Raw genomic sequence first — 18,835 nt, forward strand, 5'->3', positions numbered from 1 at the left:
TTGTTTAGAGGGAGGGAAAAAAGCATCTGGAAAATGGATCAGATCATTTTCAGCTATCTGTGTTTTAACGTTATCATCTGTTAGTTGTAATAGAAAGAGAAAACAGGAAAGACAACACTCCTCTGAGCAAAAACATGCAACAATGCTTTTGCCAAAGGCTCAGTGTCTCAGCCTTCCTAGCAAGTTTAAGTTGGTAGCAGCATGCTGGCATCCTCAGGTTCTTTAATGTCCCATGAAATGGGTCAATGTAATGTTAAAGAATGTCATGTACTGTACGTATGGCTAGGAAGGCGGGATCTCTTGCTGTGTAGTGATTAGTTCTAAGAGATTTTGAGTCAAGTGCAAGGATTATTTGCAATTTTCCAGTTTACTCAGCCCAATGTTAAAGACTTCACTTGCTTGGTGTTTAACCCTGGGTAAGTGAAGTTTGTGTATTTGCATATTATCAAAATTACAGTATGCACTTGTCTAATTAGTCAGGGTCCAAAAAATCAGTTTATTAATTTTTTAGTAAGACATTCATCTTTAATAACTTTAATGGATATAAGGATACATACGGTAAGATTTCCATACTAGAAAGAGAACAGAACAGAACAAAAGAATAGTAAAAACTGGATCATACATTTTGGAAAGATCATGGTGCAAAACTGGACTAGGGCCCAAAGCACAAATGCCACATAATTTCACTGTATATTACTGTTGTACATTGTCTTATCATACACTACCCTCTGGTAAGAGGTACCCAGCAAAGTCTTTTTTTAAATTTTTTTGATTTAGTTATTTTTAAGCCCTTAGTGCACCTTGTAATCTTTGTTTCCAAACAATATTGCATAATTTAGTAAATGAATCAATATCATTGAGTTATATGATAAAATATTTATTATAATAGACATTTGCTGAGGTCATTACAACGTAAACAAAGTTTGTTTCTGCAAATACGCTGTTTTATCGTGCCAAAGTCTGTCAATCACAGAGGCAGCTATTACTGGTGGTGACAAGTCTGAACATACACAATCCACACTCTCATTGTTGCTGCAATGTTTTTACATTATTCACATGATGGCATGTGTCACTAACTTCAGGGGAAAACGTCAGCAAAAGCTTTAATTATATTTTCCCCTTTTCACTCCTTGTATTTTTTTTTTATCAGTTCTTTTTTGTGACACTTTTACATCATAATTCTAGTTGCCAGAAGAGTGTTCAATACTGGCTAAAGTTAGAGACCTGTCCCATTCTACACCCAGTGCACTTGTCCAACATAGCCACAACTCCGATCAGCGATGTGGTGCCCAGCCTGTGCGGAAAGGAGTGTTTGCTCCACTTGTTTTGGATTGGAATTGAAGGAGGAAAAAATACTGTAAGGGTAAAATTTTCAATGCTTTCCAGTGTTAAATGCTGTTGTCCTCAGGAATATATTTTTGAAAAGATTTGGAAAAATGAATGAATTACATTATACGTATAATCTGGCCCAATTTTCTTTTTAATTTGGGGCAATACCTTGTTTAAATAACTTCAAAACAGAGGCATGCTCATGTACACATTTTATTGTATTAAACATAAAGAATTTATTCTGTAATGAGTTGTCATTTTTCCTACACATACACAGACCACAATGACCACATTTCTTTTTGTTTTTAACACAAAGATGTTTGTAGCCTGTCAATGAATACACTGAAAGTCACATTAAAATTAAATGTTTAGACTTTTTTTTTTTTTAAACAGTATGTCACTATATAAAGTTATACTCACTGTTAAGTTTAATAATCAACAATTCATAGTAACAGACAAACATCTTTAGCCTTCTGTTAACACATAAAGGATAAGGCTGTCATTCTTTATTCTCATTACAAATACCACAAAAAAACAAAATCAACAAAGAATTGCTGTTGTAAATACTCACTTGAGCACCAAATGTGCAATGATCCACAGCTGAAAACCGTCTCCAACAAAGTCACTATTTACAACTGTTTGAGTTACATTTGATTACAGTGCCCAGATGTTTTTGAAATTACTTAATTGTTTTTAAAATGGAACTGGATTTGTTGAAAATCATAAAAATATGTAATATTGCCAGCATTATCTTGAAGTTCAATTTGCTAAATATTAGTAGACAAATCCAAACATATTGATTGAGTGTTCAAAAGCAGAGCCATCTAACCAAATTATTAATAGTTATGAATTCATTTTTTATTAACTAAATTCTTCCTTTGCTAAGTCAACTTCTGTCTTTTGCAATTCTGCAATTGCATGACTCATCATAGCATTACAAAAAAAAAACCTTTGCTACAGTATGTAGAACAGCTCTAACGTCACAGTGTTGGCGCGTCCACTAGAAAAACATGATCTGTGAGATTCCTTTTGGCAAATTTAGACAGGCCTGACATGCACAGTTCCCAGAAGTGATGCAATGTCACAATTCAGTCGGATCAGACAGCTGATATTTCTGCCCCAGAGGCATTCCTGCCCCACCTCAGAGAACAGGAGCTGATCGGGAGGCATCGCAGATCTTGATGGACTTCCAGTTTGTGCCTTCCTTGTCATGGCCAGGACATAATGCTTGATGTAGAGTGTCAGTGAAGGTCCCAGTGCAGAAGCAGTGGAGCGGGGTCATTGTATCATCTCCTAGGAAGCTCACCAAACCCCCAGGAAAGCTGCAGTATACCCCGATGCGAGTGAACTGTTTTCCTGCCATCTGAGGCAGCTCATGCTGGACGCCACCGTGCCAGGCTGTGTAGTCTCCATTAAAGTATTCCACACACCAAGACTCTTTGCCTCGGCCTAGCCAGGAGTCCTCCTCGCGGCCCTTGCGCGGGATGCTTGGGTAGGTGAGCCCTAGCTCCCAGTAGGTCTTCCCACTCACATCTAACTCCCAGTACTGGCGGCCCTCGCTGAAGCCTTCCTGGCTGACTACATTTAGGGTGGTGTCAAAGCGGGAGGGATTCTCTGGGACATCCTGCCAGGTGTCTGCGTAGGTGGCTGAGTTGCCTTTGGGGGAGATGATCAGCTTGGGGTGAGCAGTGTCACCGTCAAGGACAACATCTGCAGCATCTGTGTAACAGATGTCAAAAATGTTCAGTAGGGTATGCGAACGACTTTGCAGTTTTTTAATTTAACCTTTATTTAAACAGGTAGGCCATTATTTGCAACATTGACCTGGCCAAGAAAAGCATAAGCGTGCAGTAGTAATACAGTAGGCTACATAAATTAAAGATTAAGTAGGCATTACAAAACTGGCGCAAAGTGAGGTGTAAGTAAGTCAATGGATATGCAAAAGTGATATGGTAATAACACAATATACTGTACATGACAACAATAGGCCTTCACGATTAATTGTTACAAAATCGCAATCTCGATTAACCCCTGTTTGCGATTACATTTTTAAATAACTTCAAATTATTTTTTTTATGACTTTGATTATCATTTAATGTCACAAGCCAACTGCATCACAAACGCTACTACTTTGTTCTGAGTTTTAAACAAACTGAATAAAATAGGTTTTAAAGCGCTCCCAAGTGCTGCGATGCTCTCGCTTCTCTTCATTGAAGGTGCCGAAAAAAAGAATATATTCATAACATTTAAAAAAAAAAAAAGAATACATTCATATGAATGAATATATTATTATTTATTTTCAGTAGATCAGTAGATGTACAAAAATTGAGTGTGACAACAGAAGTGGGAAAAATAAAAGTTGAGTATACCAGGGCAGATGCATATTGCAAAAGAGCGTAAATAGATCAGTGCAGGTGACGATGTGCATCTGTGCAACTATGCAAAAGGGCATGACAGAGATAATGGAAGCATTTATTTATTTTAATTCATATGAATAATAACTCGACAGTGTTTTTACTTGTTTCTGTGCAGTATTCTTTTAAGCTGTGAACTTTGTACATAATTTCGTACGACAGTGTACTGTGGTATGACAATAAAGAAATCTTGAATCTTGAATCTTGGGTGTGCAAAACATGTTGTTCTCAACTGAAGTTCCCAAGCAAGACAAATGCTTGAAACAAACGGCATGTACTTTTTGACAGATGCAACCTTTGACATAGAGAAGAGCAAGACTCCTTCACATGTCAAGACTCTACCTGTCTTTTTGGATGAACTCACAGGTCTGAAAGAGTTTCTTGGTGACAGGGACCTGGGATTGGATGAAAAGCAGCAGGTTGATGGTGAGACTCAGTAGTTGTTCATTCTTGAACGCATCTATGTGAATCAGGTCAGGGTCAGTCCGCTTCAGAGTATCAGATATTCTAATTTTAGACAAAACAGTGAATACCTCTTGCACAGCTCAAGGTGCTTGTAAATTCAACGTTGTAGCAAGCTGTTATTTCCTGAAATGTGAACATACCTTTTCTCAGTTTCAGCATTCTATAGAATATGTAAAAAAATAAGTAAGTACTGATCTAAATACCACTGACAAAACAGCTTGAGACAAACAATCGATTGATTAATTGAGATCAGAACTTTGAATTTGTCTTTGTGTTTACCTGCATGTCAATTCCTTGTGTTTTCAAATTGGCACCGATGTCGAACATTTCCTGGTCCAGTTCTCGAGTGAAGTGGTAGCAGTCCTCTATCCTGTCCTCCAACAACTTCTCCATGGCCTCGTGCTCAGTGTCCAGCTGGGTCAGTGTGATCTGAAGATCCTCATCCAGGACCCGCGTCATGTCTTCATATTTTTTCTTGATTTTCTCCTTCACTGCATTGTTTTTTTTCTGAGTTGAGAGGGCCATGGGAATGCATTCTTAATAGCATACTGCAGTATATGAGCAGCAAACTCTGATATGACCACCTCTGAACATGGTAGAGCTGTTTATCTATCAATTATTTTCATGTAATTGATCAATTGTTTTATCTAAGAATGTCAGACATAACGAGAATGGCCTATTTCCTAGAGCTTAAAATGGATGGCTTCAAACTGCTTGTTTCGCTTTATCAACAGTTACAAACACCCAAATCAAGTTACAATCCGATTTTGAAAAACAGCATACCCTCGCAATTAATTAATTAGGGTTTACATTTTTTTTATTTTTTAAGTTTGATATTTTTGCTTGACAAATAATTTCTGATTCATTTTCTGCCAAAAGACTAATTGGTTAACTGACTTTTCTTTTCAGCTCTAGATCACAGTATGTTAGTTGGGGCCCTCATCTATAAAATTGAGTTTTCATACAGCACAGTGTCTACAGAGTGCAAGAAACACAAATAAAGCCAGTTTTATGTGGGGAAAGTGCTTTGTTGATGGAAAGCTAGAAGGACCACAAAAAAGAAACTGGCAGGATAACAGATGTTAAAAATTGCATCTCAGAATGTATTTAACCTTGAGGTGACTTTGCCACAGTAGCACAAGAACATGCTGAATGTTCCACCACTGTTAGCTAACATCAACTTAAACAATAGTTTATTTAATATATCAACATTCAGACTCTTCCCACCAATCTTTATCCAATTTGATGAATTTTTAGAGACGACTTATCACAAAATCAAAAAGTCCAGTTTTGTAAGATTTTGCAGGTGTTGCAATTTGTACTGTATTGTATTTCTACTCACGACAGAACACTGAAATAAACAGAATAATAGACGTACTGTTATCTCCACCTGCAAAGCTGCCAGCTTCTTCATCCTGTAGGCCATGCCATCATTTTGCTGATGTTTCAGAGGCATTTCCTTTGAAAAACATGAAGAAAATCAAAAGATCAAGAACTGCAGGTAAAAGGAACAAATGCTCAGGGTGGTTGATCAATAGTTACATCGGCTTTTCTTCTCAAAGAGAAACCATAGTGGAGGTGCTTACTTCATGTGTAGCCTTCCCTCTTATGTTAGTATTCATTTTTTTATGGCAATGCTGACAAAACTTCACTGACCGGTGGCAACAACACAACCACAAGGTTTTTTTATAGACCTGTCACAGATGTGAAGGCCTTATGTGGGAGGGGGGAGCACAGGGTGGCCTTGTGATATATGTCCTGGTGCACTTGCAAGCATGTGCTTTGTTTTATTAAGGAGAGGGCATGAAGAGAAACAAGGTTTCGAGTGGAACTGGGCAAACACCTGTTAGACGTCTATATGTCTATTTCAATCACTGTTAAAGTGCAATTTCACTCTGAGACAGTTAAAATAGTCTCGGCCGAGGCCTCTTTTGATGCTCACCATAGCATGCCTACCAAAATGGCATTTTACGTGCATATCACAAATTGCCCATGCATACGAACACAAGCAGGAAAGGTCAAAAGCAGGCATGGCACAGCAGGGCCTCATCTGAGTGCTACATCGACTGGTCGCTCAGCCTGACATGAGCTATGTGCAAGACAATTTCAAAACAGCCACTTTAGAAAGACATTATATTCTTGTCATCTTAGATTATGCAATGTATACGATTGTTACTCAGCTGAAAAACCACCATGAAATCAGTACATAATTAATCGTCTGACATAAACCTCCAAAAACATCAATCAGAAACTTTGCTTCTCTTTAACTAGCCTGCACCTACTAATCCCCGTACTACTTCTAATGAAGCATGTGTCTAACTTCTTTTTTTGTGTACTCATTTTTTATGTAAACAGCCAAACAAAAGTGCTAAACATTGGTCCAGATGACAGCATACAGTAAAATACACTACATACAACAAAGAAGGCACAGTGCACCTTTTCCACAATCCTTCTTTGCGATCCAATGTTTGTGTCTAACTTCTGAATATTGGCCTGCTATCAACATATTGGTGCCACTTTACTTTACTTGCCCCTATTTAGCCTGTATGAGCACTATATAACCAATTTAATCATCTTTTCTTTTGTCTTGTCACAAATATCTTTGTAGTGAATCTCTGGATGTAGTTATGCAGCTAAAACACAGCAGGTAGACCTTAAAAGCCATTGAGGTGAGAACCAGAAACTCCAGTTTTCCAGTATGAAAATCTTGTTTCTGTTTGTCAGGTGCGTAAAAGCATCCAGCTTCCTTATGAAGCAACACTTACTGTAAGAGAGTGAGATGAGCTGACTCAACAGGTGCTCAGCAGGTAAGAACATCGAGGTTTAGAACGAGTGCATTTGGTGAGTCATAGTGTTAGAATTATATGTTTTTCCTAATGTATCGGTTTGTGATGTGATACAAAATGTAATATGTGTCCACTTGCAAACACGTTTGGTTCTGTCTTTGTGTTAAAGCGCATGGTATGAAGAGGATGATGAATGTTTATACGTTTAATACGTTTCTGCATGTTTATTCTTATTATTTTTAATTACTGCAGATTAGACAGGGGCCGGTATAAGATTCTGACGGTATAACCTTCAGCAAAAATATCACGGTATTGCAATTACAGATTTGAAATGTAGTATTTTCAAAGGTCTGGGTAAGGAAATTAAAAAAACAATTCTCCATTGAACACAATGTATTTATTTTTGAACACGCTACACAATGGCAGGGAGCTGGATTTCAAAACTGCACTTTCTGTCCTTGAAGACTCAACAGCTCAAAACAGCTCATACCTTAGGAACAGTATGATGGAAAACTTTAGTGGTTTTGAAACTGTGACTTTTTTAATCAGCGGTAGACCTTTAGCCAGTGACCGGCCCATGTCTACTGCAGATTTGCATTTACAGGAAAACATCTTTAAATCAATAATGGGTATAATACAAATAGGTGTTTTTCTTATACACCTTCACCTTAATGTGGCTTCTTTTCTGTGAGTGGAGCTCTATTTCTTGCTCTGCTTTCACAAAGGCGTGAGGCTATTTTTAAACCCTACAATGCATGTTTGTTTTAATCCTGTTTTGAGGTGACAAAGACTGATACATTCCTGTGTTATTCCTGTTTAGGTGTTCACAATGCATAAGAGCCAGAAGAGCAACACAGGTAGTGTTTCACATCTGGAAACCTGCTTTATGGTTTGATTTATGTTTGTAGTTATTTTCTGTTTTAAAGCTGATCTTGTCAAGTCACAATAGATTTTTTTTGACAAGAAAATATGGAATGTACCAATGTTTACACATTCTTCAATAGTTTGGGGGACTTTTAGTCACTTAGTGCCTCCACTGAGCTAAAACAGCAATTGTCGGGGCAAGTTTTAGAGAGCTATTGTGCCTCTTAATAGACACAAAATGCAATTAAAATGTCTGTGCAACATGAACAGGGCCCTTACGTGACAACAATATGCGTTTTCAACTTAGACATTTCACAACAAAAAAATGGTTGGAATTCTCCTTTAAGCAAATTGAAGCAACAGGCTTTTGTTTTCCCCTCAGGGGCAAATGCGGTGTTCTACAAACCGGTTGCAGTCACGACGGAAATAAGATCTGGATACCTGTTAAAGTCTCCTCCCCACGGACTGTTGAAGACAGAGGTGACAATTCAGGCAGAATGGAGGCCATTAACTACAGCTGTTTATGTGTCGTTTTTAATTGCATTTCCTTATTTATTTTGTCATGTTTCTCCTGCAGAAGAAATGGAAGAGGCGATATTTTGTGCTGTACAAAGTCAGTGAGCAAGAACAACTACTGATGTACTTCAAAAGCCCAGAAGAAAGGGACAGGCCACTTGGAGAGATAGACTTATCGCAGTATGTTCTCACAAAGCACATTCAATGCCAATTCATTCCTAAATAAGTCATTTAATGTATTTAATAGCGCTTAAATGAAATAATGCAGTAAGCATGTTTTGGAGAGTAGATCCCCTGTAGTATCTGTTTCATTTGTGTCCCTCTGTCAGAATCTCACTGTTGTATGTGAGCCCTCAAAACCACCAGAGATGGGAATGGGTCCAGAAGAACTTCAAGTGCTCCCCATCCTGTGTGCTCTACATCAAGGCAGCTAACCGTGACTACTTCCTCATTGGGGACAACAGGTCAGTCATCAGATCTGTTTTTTACAGGCGATATGCTTGATTTACCAACACCAATGTGTTTTACTACACTGTACTGTAAAAACTCCTGATCTGCCACACTCAAGATAGAATGTCTTTTTTTATGTTTCTACAACAACAAATAAGTAGATAGGGATAGGTGAGAAGAACAATGTCAAAAACCCTATCTAATGTTTTTATTAAAAGCATGTTATTCATTTTAATCACAGTTTTTTTTTGTTCTAACCAAATCTAATTTATTTGGGTTAAGCAGAAATGCTGTCATTTAAATCAGTAAACATTTTTCAAATGAGTTTGGTTTTCGGCCACACAGGTGGGTTGGCCAATCCTCATCTCAAAGCCCCTGATGAACCTTTCACAGTGCACACGCACTCTGTGTTGCCATATGGTTGATTTTGGAATTGGAGTTTGTAGTTATATGCTCTTCTTGTTTTTAGTGAGGAAGTGGACGGCTGGTTCTCTGACCTGTTTGAAGCACTGAAAAACCGACCACATAGATGTATGAGTTCAGAGGTACTTTGAGATTTTAGGTCTTTGTCATGTTTTCTTGTAGCTTATTGAGCCCAAGCTTCTCTTACACTGCATTTTTTGTTTACTAGCTATGTCACTGTCACTCACTGTATATACATATTTTTTATTTTATTTTTTTCTGACAAAGGAAATGCCGTACGGGGAGCCAACACGTGAGGTAAATATTATAATTAAGTCTAAACACTGAAGGCATAGATCAGCATTTACAGTACAATTAATATGTAGGTGGAGCCAACAGCCAGCTTTCATAACAACTGGAAATAGCTAGCCTGGTTTGTTCCCAAATGTAACTAAATCCACAACATCAGCACCTCAAAAGCTCATTAATAAAACATCATATCTTGTTTGTTTAATCCGTACAAAAATTGACTGGTTAAAACAACAAGTGTAACTTGTTTAACTGGAAGTTATGTGCTGAACCACTTACTGACTAGCAGCAGTTGCCAATAAGGGTGAGATTTACCAGAGGCCCCATGATACGATATCATCACGACACTTATGTCACAAAACGATATTATTGCAATTTTAAACATGCAATATTTGATGTTTTTTCCAAATTTTTCCCAATTTCAAATTATGTCGCCAAAAGGAAACTTTGTCAACATCTGTTTTATCTGTTTTATTATAGTGCTGCAAAATGGAATTGTCAAGCAGACAAACTGACCAACAAATAAATAATAATAGATCGATAATTGGTGTCTGTGGATATTGCCACATAAAGTATCGCGATACTATGCTAGATCCATTTTTTCCCCCATCCCTAGTTGCTAGGCAACCAGTAGACACTCAAAAAGTCGGGCTCCCGGCAAAGAAATACTTCAACACATAACTTAGTGAACATAAACAGCGAACAATGGAAAACTGAGATAGCAAACATGCTGGAAGGCATATTTTGTTACCTTCGACTAGAGCCAGGCTAGGTGTGTCCCCTATTCCAGACTTTGATAAGTTAAGCTAACAGACCAACCGACTTTATTACTTAATTTCTTCAACTTCTGCCTCCATTTTCACATTTGCTCAGTCTCAATTCTATCAGTGTCCCTTGTGAACGCAACAAGCAACCACCATACAGTTACATTAGTCATCCATGAAACATAATCAGTCATCTATTTGACTTTTGAAAATATACTTCTTTTCCTGTTTGCTAGGTTATTTCAAACCCCCTTTTGAATGATATGGATTCTGATTCTTCTGACAAGGTTGGTGAAGCTCTGCATGAAACTTTCTGATGTCCTGCCTATTCCATACTTAGAATCACCGAGATTGACAGCATCAGTGAATGACCACATTCCTTTGTGTGAATCTATTTGTTGTGTTTTTGTGTCAGAAAAGACATATGCATCCATGTATCTTCACTATTTATCTGTATATAAAATGTGAACACCACCTCTACATTTATCCATCGTTTTAGAGAAACCCATGGTGCTCTAGCTCATAACTTGGTATTTTATGACATTTTTCCACTGCATGGTCCTACTCAACTCGCCTCAACTCTACTCGCCTTTTTTGGTTTTCCATTATGAAAAAAAGTCCCTGGTACCTTCTAACAGATATTTTTTTTAGTACTACCTCAGTTGAGGTTCCAAGCAAGCTGAGGCGATACCAAAAGGCGACGTGAAAACCTGTAGACTACTGATTGGTCGGAGAGAATCGTCACTATTCACTGCGTCATCATTGCTACCGACAGACGGGGGTGTCCTGAACAAACCCGCCGTGTTTAAGTAGTTCAGCCAGCTTCTTTTGAAACTAATTTGTCAACAGCCACATGCCAAGAATAAAAAACAACACACCTTCGACGTTCTGTGTGTGGGTCACGTTATGTCACGGCAGTTTCCTACTATTACGACCAGCCACGCTCCCCTCACATATGAGGCCGTACTAATCTGCAATGGAAAAAGGAGGAGGGGGCACCACGGTCGAGTCGAGTCGAGCAGGTACCATGTAATGGAAAAACGCCATTAGGTATATTCGGATGTTCAGTGCCAGGAGAATGAAAGAATGACTCACAAACCGTTATAATGATTAACTCTCATATCAACCCAGATCAATTTAAGGCAGCTTGATGTCAGTTTTGTCATTCTGGTAAAATTACAAAAGAAATTCAGTTAAATGCCCCCATAGATCTCAAATTCAGTTCTTTCAATGGGATGTCTTATTTCTCTATGAAGGAAACTTTATGCTGTCAGAATAATGTGAAAAATATGGGAATATTGTACAGATAGGTGTGTTTTCTTTTTTAGGCAGAGATAAAATTTCGGTCCCTGTCTGATCCATCTTCAAATGCTTTGGATAACGACATTGTAAAACCAAAGGTACAGTAATTAGTAAACACATATTTATTCAAATGTTAGTTAATGTTAATGTTAGTTTGGGTGAGGGAGAATTTGAGGTGACTCTTGGTTGCACACAGTGTGTCATATTGCTTTCCGATTGGTCGGCAGAGTGAAGTTCACACCAAAAGACGTGCATCGGAACCTGTAAATCCAATCTATGACTATCCAAGAGACTACTTAAGACAATTACAATGTGAAACACGTTGCAAAAGCACAGACTCAGTGTGAGTGTTAATTATTGTATATGTGACAATATGTTGTTTGGATGCATTTAATTATTTCCAGTTATAATTTGCCTAAAACCAAAAAAATCATCCTCAGTAGTTTTACTTTGTTCAAGTAACATATGCATATTATTTTTTGCTTGTTATTTGTAGATATGAATCGATGTTGGGAGTTAGACAAAATGCACAGGTGGCTCAGGAAGCGTGAGTTTGATTTACAGAGTGACAGATCACTGAAAAACATGTTTCTTAATGATGATAAATAATTGCTGATTATTGTTGACAAATTGTGTCAAATGCTTCTAGGGATCTTGAAGTTGAGGTTACAACAGGCACACTGATGAGGCATGTAACTGAAGTCTTTGACAGATTGAAGATCCAGATTTCCCCACTACCCCCATTCAATGAGGAGACAGCCGCTGAGGACAGGTAGATCTCAGATTGATTGCAAGGTTGTTGTTTTTTCTTTGTGGGCTATGTGTGTATTTTTGACTTTTCACTTTGTCAGTGCCTTATGCTCTTTGTGTAACGTGTTTTGCCAGTGCCCTAGATACCAAAATAGCTCTGTCATCAGTGGTAACTGTGGCCTCATTGGCTCAAACACCTAGACTGACAACAAGGACGGTATCATCGGTAAAGCACAGAACTGTTAACACTTCAGGGCCAGTCAAGAATCAAGAAAGTCAACACCTCACAGCCTGTTTGTCAACTTATGTACATGAGAGTGCCATAAGAGTGTAAGTGGTGATAGACCTTGTATAAGCTGAATTTACAGGTCAGATTTAACTGATCTTCTACAGGTTAGCTGTACTTTGTTTATAATTCTTAGATCCCTAATGAGCTACATTGCATGATGCAGTCACAGTGAAATAATGTACCTTTTCGCTAACACAGAAGCCATTTTGGCTACAAGTGACAATTATGGGATAATTGTAAATGCTAGAAGTAAGGCAGAGTTATAAAGTCAGCAAACCAACTCAGTGATGACCGTTGTAAAACCATGTATTGTATATCTTTAGCTAACATTAGTCACCATAAGCCACTGGTTATACCAGACCAAGTAATGCTTTAGCTTTAAAACCCCTGCATGGAGTGACTTCAGGAAGGGTGTGTTTTATTTCTTAAGTAATAAGAAATTCATATAAATCATTTTTTTATCTGGAAGAGGAACGTCCTTTTTCCTTAAACCTTTGTGTCACTTTAAGGCAATAGCATGTAAAACAACCCACATCTGAGTAACTACTTCACTATGTGAATCTGACTTTATCAGATGGCTTTAGCCAATCAGATGTAACTTCCTTATTTACCCAGCCCCCCTGTGTTAATCAGCAATAACATCCACATTGTGACTCTACCAGCTGTTTCATGCCATCCTCTCCTGTATGAAAATACGTTTTCCTTCCGTTTCTATATCTGCTCTCACACTAATGTCTGATTGCTGGCCACCTGCTGTGCTGCCACACTGAAAAACACTTTTTCTGCTACATTTGGCATAAGGGTTTAAAGATTCCTTTGTAAAGGGTCTCGTAATCAGAATGCCTGTTGTGCCTCTACTGTGATTTGAATATGATTTGCTTCTGCTGTACTGCTTTTATGAACTATTTTTGAATATATCTCAATACATCTGGTCCCCTTTTTGTTTAACAGAGAAACCTCTTTGGGGGTTTTTGGAGCGTATAATGCTCTTTGACCCTTTGTCAAGCGTTTTTCTTTTCTTTCACTGTCGTCAAATTCATCCAAAAGGAAAAGGACTTCTGTCCATTAAAGGCTCTTAATACTTTCTGTCTGTGAGTTATACCCTCATAGAGCATATTCAGATGTCGTTCTATACTCAACATAAAGCATTGGCCTTTCTGCTTCATGAAAGCTCTGTTGTGGTTTATTTCCACTGTCTCTCCAAGATGTCTCATGTTAGATGCCAACTAACAATATGTCAGCGACTGAATAGAATGAGACATATACCAAGAGCTGATTATATAATTCCTCATGCCGTTACTTGCTTTTGCAGGAAAGAAAAACGTCTGACATCAGATTTCAGCAGCAGCTCCAGTGACAATGGGGCCAACTCTCCTGTAGAGATGCTGGAGATACCAGATGGGCACACACTGAAAAGACAAAGCTCTATTGAAAGGTGAGATGGACCCTATAAGGTGAGATTGACCCTAAATTTAAAAACATAACTAGAGGGCACTATGACAACTCTTGTAATAAGAATATACATTACAAACAGGTACATTTTATGTGGGTGTGATGATCAACTGAAGCAGAAGGTTATTACTGGTACTCATTCAACATTTGCTTTACTTGTAATAGCGCAAGGACTCGTTTGAAACTCCCACTGTGGCACTGTCTGCGAGATTGTTTAGACCTGGCAAGAACATGCATCTTTGGTATTCCGATCGCAAGGAGACAGCCCTAAGTATGTCTGTTCAGATCTAAACATTAGCATGTGTCTCCAAATGTGTCTAGAGTGACCACTTGTGAACAGATCTTACTTTCCCATATGTGCATATGTCCTTCCCCGCTCTAGACGCAAATGAACACGTACATCGGTTTTGTTAACATTTACAGAAATACATATTTTAATGATTTTTTTTTTATTTCTGCACAACAGCGGAACGTATTAGTACATTAGTAACGTTTAGTACATTTTATTAACCCAAACATAGGGTTATTGTCTACCGGCAGCCGACGGGGACTGCCATGCCGCCAACATTGCTGCGTTTGCCAAGCAACCATGTCGCACAAATCTCCAGAGAGCTAAGGAAGTAAAGTAAAAGCAGGAGGCCGGTTGTCAAATCTGTGCAGAGCACTGCAACAAAAACACAGATACATTACTGTGTAATAATCTATTTTATAAATCAAGGGAACCTCAGATTGTGTGTGTGTGTGTGTGTGTGTGTGTGTGTGTGTGTGTGTCTGCATCTGTCTTTGAAATATCTCATGAACCATTCATCCAATCTGGAGTTTGGATCAGTTTGGAACATTGGATATTGGATACATTTTGTGAGTAAAATCTAATTTTGCAACATTCTCTGTCAGGTAAATGTAGTAGTACAAGGTTTTGTTTTTCTCTGAAGTAGAAGTACACAGTAAGTCCGTAGTAGGCTATACAGTGTGGTTGCATATTAAGTGTTTTGGGGTCCTTCTGTAAGTAATTTTGGGGTACAATCATTTCTGGAGAAAGTATCAAGCAGTAATACTACAGGCCAAGCAATCAGCCAGTTCCAAACAGGCACATTTTGAATGAGCATTTTATTAGTAACATCTAAAACAGAAGATTCACTCCCTGTGGTTTTTGTGACATAAGAAATACTTTCAAAATACTGATAAAAAAACACAGAGCTACATACAGCTCAGATGTTGTGGACAAAGCCAGTGAATTAGTGAGCTTACAGTAGAGTAGGTAGTCTTTCAATGCGGCCCTGGACACTATTATAAAAATGTGGTAATGTGCAACCCAAACGAAGTGGTCTGGGCAATCAGATTTCAAAATCCTGGGTGGGTTTACACCTGTACCGAGATGTTTACCTGTAATTAGATCACTCAGGACGGATGTAAACCACACGTGTGAGCAGGGTCTGTGTTATAGCCAAACAAAAAGTCAGAAACAGCTTTGTCATGGTTACAGAGAACAAATAAAAGTAATTAGAGAGGAATGCTGGGACCTGCAATGAGATGTTACTGGACTGGTTAGACTGGTTTCTGCAAGCAGACACTGGTATGATGATAGTTGAATAATAACAAGCGGTGCTCAATATTAAACAAGCGCTTTTCTACCAGAATTTAAATGCGTTGTTCAAATAAAATTAGATGTCCTTATCTATGCAGAAACTCATGCCGCTATAATGGAGGAGGCGATACAAACCACAAGTTTCTGCTTCTGTGTGCTTGTTCACAAGTGAACTGGAGAGGCCAAATTTCAACAACCCGTTCTTTGTTGTCATAGGCCGATGCCAAAGTGAGCGACTCACATGCACTTAAATGCACTTGCATGCACTTGCAGCTGGACTGGCTACACACAGCGGGAGTTTGGCTTCATTTTCAGCTCAGGACGCCATTACTCCACTATATCTTTACATATCAAATATTGGTTTGCTGCCATAATAAAGCTTTTGTTGTTTGTCATTTTTTTTCAAGGCTGAACACCCTAGAGGAGAGAGATATTAAGGTCAAACAGGCAGATTTGAAAAAACACCTGACACTAACAGAAGTGGATGGGAAACCAAGGTAAGTTTGTCTATGAAACAAGACACATTAACTCATTGTAGTATATAAAATAAAATGAAAGCCTCAAATATTGGACTGCTCTGATTGAGATCATGTGTAAATGATTTAGATTTAGATTTTTGATTCTACGAAATTGAGCTCAACACACAATGTCTACAAAGGCTGTGTAGTAAAGGCAACATGTCAGCAGAGCAGATTCAGTCCTCCATCATTGTCTACAAGACACATTCAGGCCTAGTATTGAGTGTAGGTCACTCAACACACAACCACGGTAGTCACACATGTAAAATGGTAGAAAATAGATTTGAAGCATGATATGCTTCAGGTCATTATTAAACGCGACCTGTGAAGACAGCTGGAATCATTAAATAGACGTGCAAACAACGCAGCTGAAACGCAGCCGGTGTAAACAAGCCGTAAGATGCAAGTCGACCTGCAGTAGAACAGACAGCAGTAATCTTCTGATTGGAAATACATGTGGGTTTAGATTTTCAAAAGACATTCAGTAGCTTCAGCCATTAAATGCAAGATGTTGAGGAGTATAGTGTTAGTATATGCCAGTTCTAATAGGATGGAAACAAGGGGTTATTATGTCTATTTGACTATGATAGACAGACAAAATACAAATAATTAAAATCACAAATGTCAAGAGAGCTACAGAATAAATCTAAAAAACAATGTGTGTGTGTGTGTGTGTGTCACAGTGTGTCTGGGTGGACAGGCCAGCCACAGACAGCATGCCTGTTTCACAAAGGAGACCAAATTCTGGCAATTAATGACTTGCATACCTGCAGCATGGAGGAATTCAACGTGTATCTCAGCAAATGTCTCAAGAATGAGGTACATGTATGAGCCAACGGCAAAACACTAACACATTGTCAGTGCCCAATGATATTTGCACGTATCGATGAATGTGTGACGAGTCAAGCTCATCTGAGGGGTAAATTATTTCTCTTTTTTAGGTAAAAGTGACCATCCTGCGTCTACCTGGATGCCAGCCTCTGCATTCATCAAACTGTCCTTGCAGTGACTGACTACAGACCATTAGAGATGAAACAGTTACTTAACATGTTGGTTTTTACCATGTATTGACCACTTTAGACAACCAACAGTATTTTGTCAGGGCTGTGGGCAGTTCCTATTAATCTGTCATTCTAATCGTTTATTCAATATAAACATCTAGAAAGCTTTGAGTGATGGTAAAAGTAAAAACAATTATTTCATGATTTTAATATCTCATCCACCATGACTCACATATTTACAGCTCAAATGCACTCGGTGTGTGAACAGTGACTTGCAGTTTTACCAGAATAATTTATGATGTAATTTTAGTGTGTGTTGTACTTACTGTAAATAAGAAGTTTGTTCTCCAAAACCATCCCTAGAAGGAAACAAAAGGCAGAGATTTTACTAATAACTATTTCCTCATACTACCTGTATGATGCTAATCATGCCACAAGCTCTTGGACCCAAGACAAATGTGTTCACAGGATAAAATTAAAATGGAGGCACTTAGTGCAAAAAATGGTGCCAAATGTGCATAGTTACTGTATACAGACTTCTGTAAAAACGCTATTTTTTGTAATTAACTTTAATCCAAGATGACAAGAAGCAACAGTGTTTATCAAAAGCCTTCTCTCTCCCCTTTCATATCTCAGCTGTCCTATCCATTAAAGACAGAAACCCAGACAACATCAAATGTAAATTATCTGCAAAACCCGTTCACTTGAAATGCTACAAACCATTCTGCGTTTTATATTTAAAATGCTAAATTATGTCCACAAGGGACAAGTACAAAGCTGGCCTCTGAAAACGTTGTTAATATTCCCATGACATTGTATCAGCCTTTCCAAGATTAATGTTTCAAGTTTTAATAGAGCTGTTAAACAGATACGAGTTCTAACATAGACATTATTCAGGACGTTCATTTCTTAAGGAAATTCTTCAACTGTGATGATCAAGCTGTGATGTATTATAAATACCCTCTATTACAAATACATCCATTCTTTGCAAGTGTGAAACAAATACAGATTGTACTAAGACATTGAATCTGTTTTATTTGTAAAATGATATGAGAAAACTTTAAACGCTGACCAATTTGCCTTTTTCTTGGACTTTTTCTTGGACTGCAGTTTATGCAGCAAAAATACGCAATTCATTGGAATTGTTACTAAGCAACACAAATCAGCTATTAGCAATTCCATTACTTCCAAAATCCATTAAATAGTTTTAAGCTTTAAAGGTTATCTTCATGTTTACATTTCAAGAGTCCTGAAGACATTCTGACTACACATCATTTTTGACCAGTTTCAAAAAAAACTCTCGTAATCTTATTCTTTTTCAATGAATATCAGCCAAAATATTATTTACTGAAGCATAAAGTAAGAGCTAAAGGGCATTTAATTAAAAACTTTGGTTCGGATTCTGTAATCCTGTCAGCAGGGCAAAGGCTTGAGTGAGAACCTGAACTTCCTTGGATGGATACAAAATAAAAAGATAAGGAATGTTCTATGTCTCTATATAGAAAAACAAAAGACACTGACATTAAAATATGAAAATATGACTGGCCAGGCAAAGCAAGTAAGGATTTGTGGATTTTGTGCTTAAATGCTATATGCAGTTATGTGTTTTCTCACCCTTTGGGCTGATTTTACGGATTTC

The 18,835-nt window shown here is 38.0% G+C and overlaps 2 protein-coding genes across 4 annotated transcripts; one reads left to right on the forward strand and one right to left on the reverse strand.

Moving 5' to 3' along the window:
• Positions 1-1,135: 1,135 nt before the first annotated feature.
• Positions 1,136-5,664, reverse strand: si:ch211-28p3.4 (E3 ubiquitin-protein ligase TRIM39). The gene is made up of 5 exons (XM_032502954.1): positions 5,587-5,664; positions 4,488-4,715; positions 4,349-4,368; positions 4,108-4,250; positions 1,136-3,048 (listed from the first exon to the last, which is right to left on the reverse strand). The coding sequence occupies exons 1-5, from the start codon at positions 5,662-5,664 to the stop codon at positions 2,471-2,473; spliced, it is 1,047 nt and encodes a 348-aa protein (XP_032358845.1). The 3' UTR covers positions 1,136-2,470.
• A 1,270-nt stretch (positions 5,665-6,934) lies between these two features.
• Positions 6,935-17,857, forward strand: LOC116670736 (pleckstrin homology domain-containing family S member 1). 3 transcript variants are annotated; one of them, XM_032501358.1, is made up of 16 exons: positions 6,935-7,015; positions 7,815-7,851; positions 8,241-8,338; positions 8,436-8,554; positions 8,704-8,838; positions 9,294-9,369; positions 9,515-9,544; positions 10,536-10,586; positions 11,628-11,699; positions 11,829-11,944; positions 12,098-12,148; positions 12,251-12,373; positions 13,953-14,075; positions 16,085-16,174; positions 16,879-17,014; positions 17,137-17,857. In XM_032501358.1, the coding sequence occupies exons 2-16, from the start codon at positions 7,824-7,826 to the stop codon at positions 17,206-17,208; spliced, it is 1,320 nt and encodes a 439-aa protein (XP_032357249.1). In that variant the 5' UTR covers positions 6,935-7,015; positions 7,815-7,823; the 3' UTR covers positions 17,209-17,857. The 3 variants fall into 3 exon arrangements, with proteins under 3 accessions (XP_032357249.1, XP_032357250.1, XP_032357251.1); XM_032501359.1 differs by having other exon boundaries at positions 6,947-7,049; XM_032501360.1 differs by lacking the exon at positions 7,815-7,851 and having other exon boundaries at positions 6,958-7,015.
• Positions 17,858-18,835: the final 978 nt, after the last annotated feature.

The sequence above is a fragment of the Etheostoma spectabile genome, chromosome 21 (genome assembly GCF_008692095.1).
Source record: "Etheostoma spectabile isolate EspeVRDwgs_2016 chromosome 21, UIUC_Espe_1.0, whole genome shotgun sequence".
In the NCBI taxonomy this organism is placed as follows: domain Eukaryota; kingdom Metazoa; phylum Chordata; class Actinopteri; order Perciformes; family Percidae; genus Etheostoma; species Etheostoma spectabile.

What these genes read in the sequence shown, in the direction of transcription:
- si:ch211-28p3.4 (XM_032502954.1), bottom strand. Translation starts at nt 5,664, where the DNA reads ATGCCTCTGAAACATCAGCAAAATGATGGCATGGCCTACAGGATGAAG. An exon ending in CTTTGCAGGTGGAGATAACA is followed by an intron (nt 4,716 to 5,586) that starts GTACGTCTATTA and finishes CTCTCAACTCAG; the next exon opens with AAAAAAAACAATGCAGTGAA. An exon ending in CACAAGGAATTGACATGCAG is followed by an intron (nt 4,369 to 4,487) that starts GTAAACACAAAG and finishes CATATTCTATAG; the next exon opens with AATGCTGAAACTGAGAAAAG.
- LOC116670736 (XM_032501358.1), top strand. Translation starts at nt 7,824, where the DNA reads ATGCATAAGAGCCAGAAGAGCAACACAG. An exon ending in GAGCCAGAAGAGCAACACAG is followed by an intron (nt 7,852 to 8,240) that starts GTAGTGTTTCAC and finishes TTTTCCCCTCAG; the next exon opens with GGGCAAATGCGGTGTTCTAC. An exon ending in GGAGAGATAGACTTATCGCA is followed by an intron (nt 8,555 to 8,703) that starts GTATGTTCTCAC and finishes TCCCTCTGTCAG; the next exon opens with AATCTCACTGTTGTATGTGA.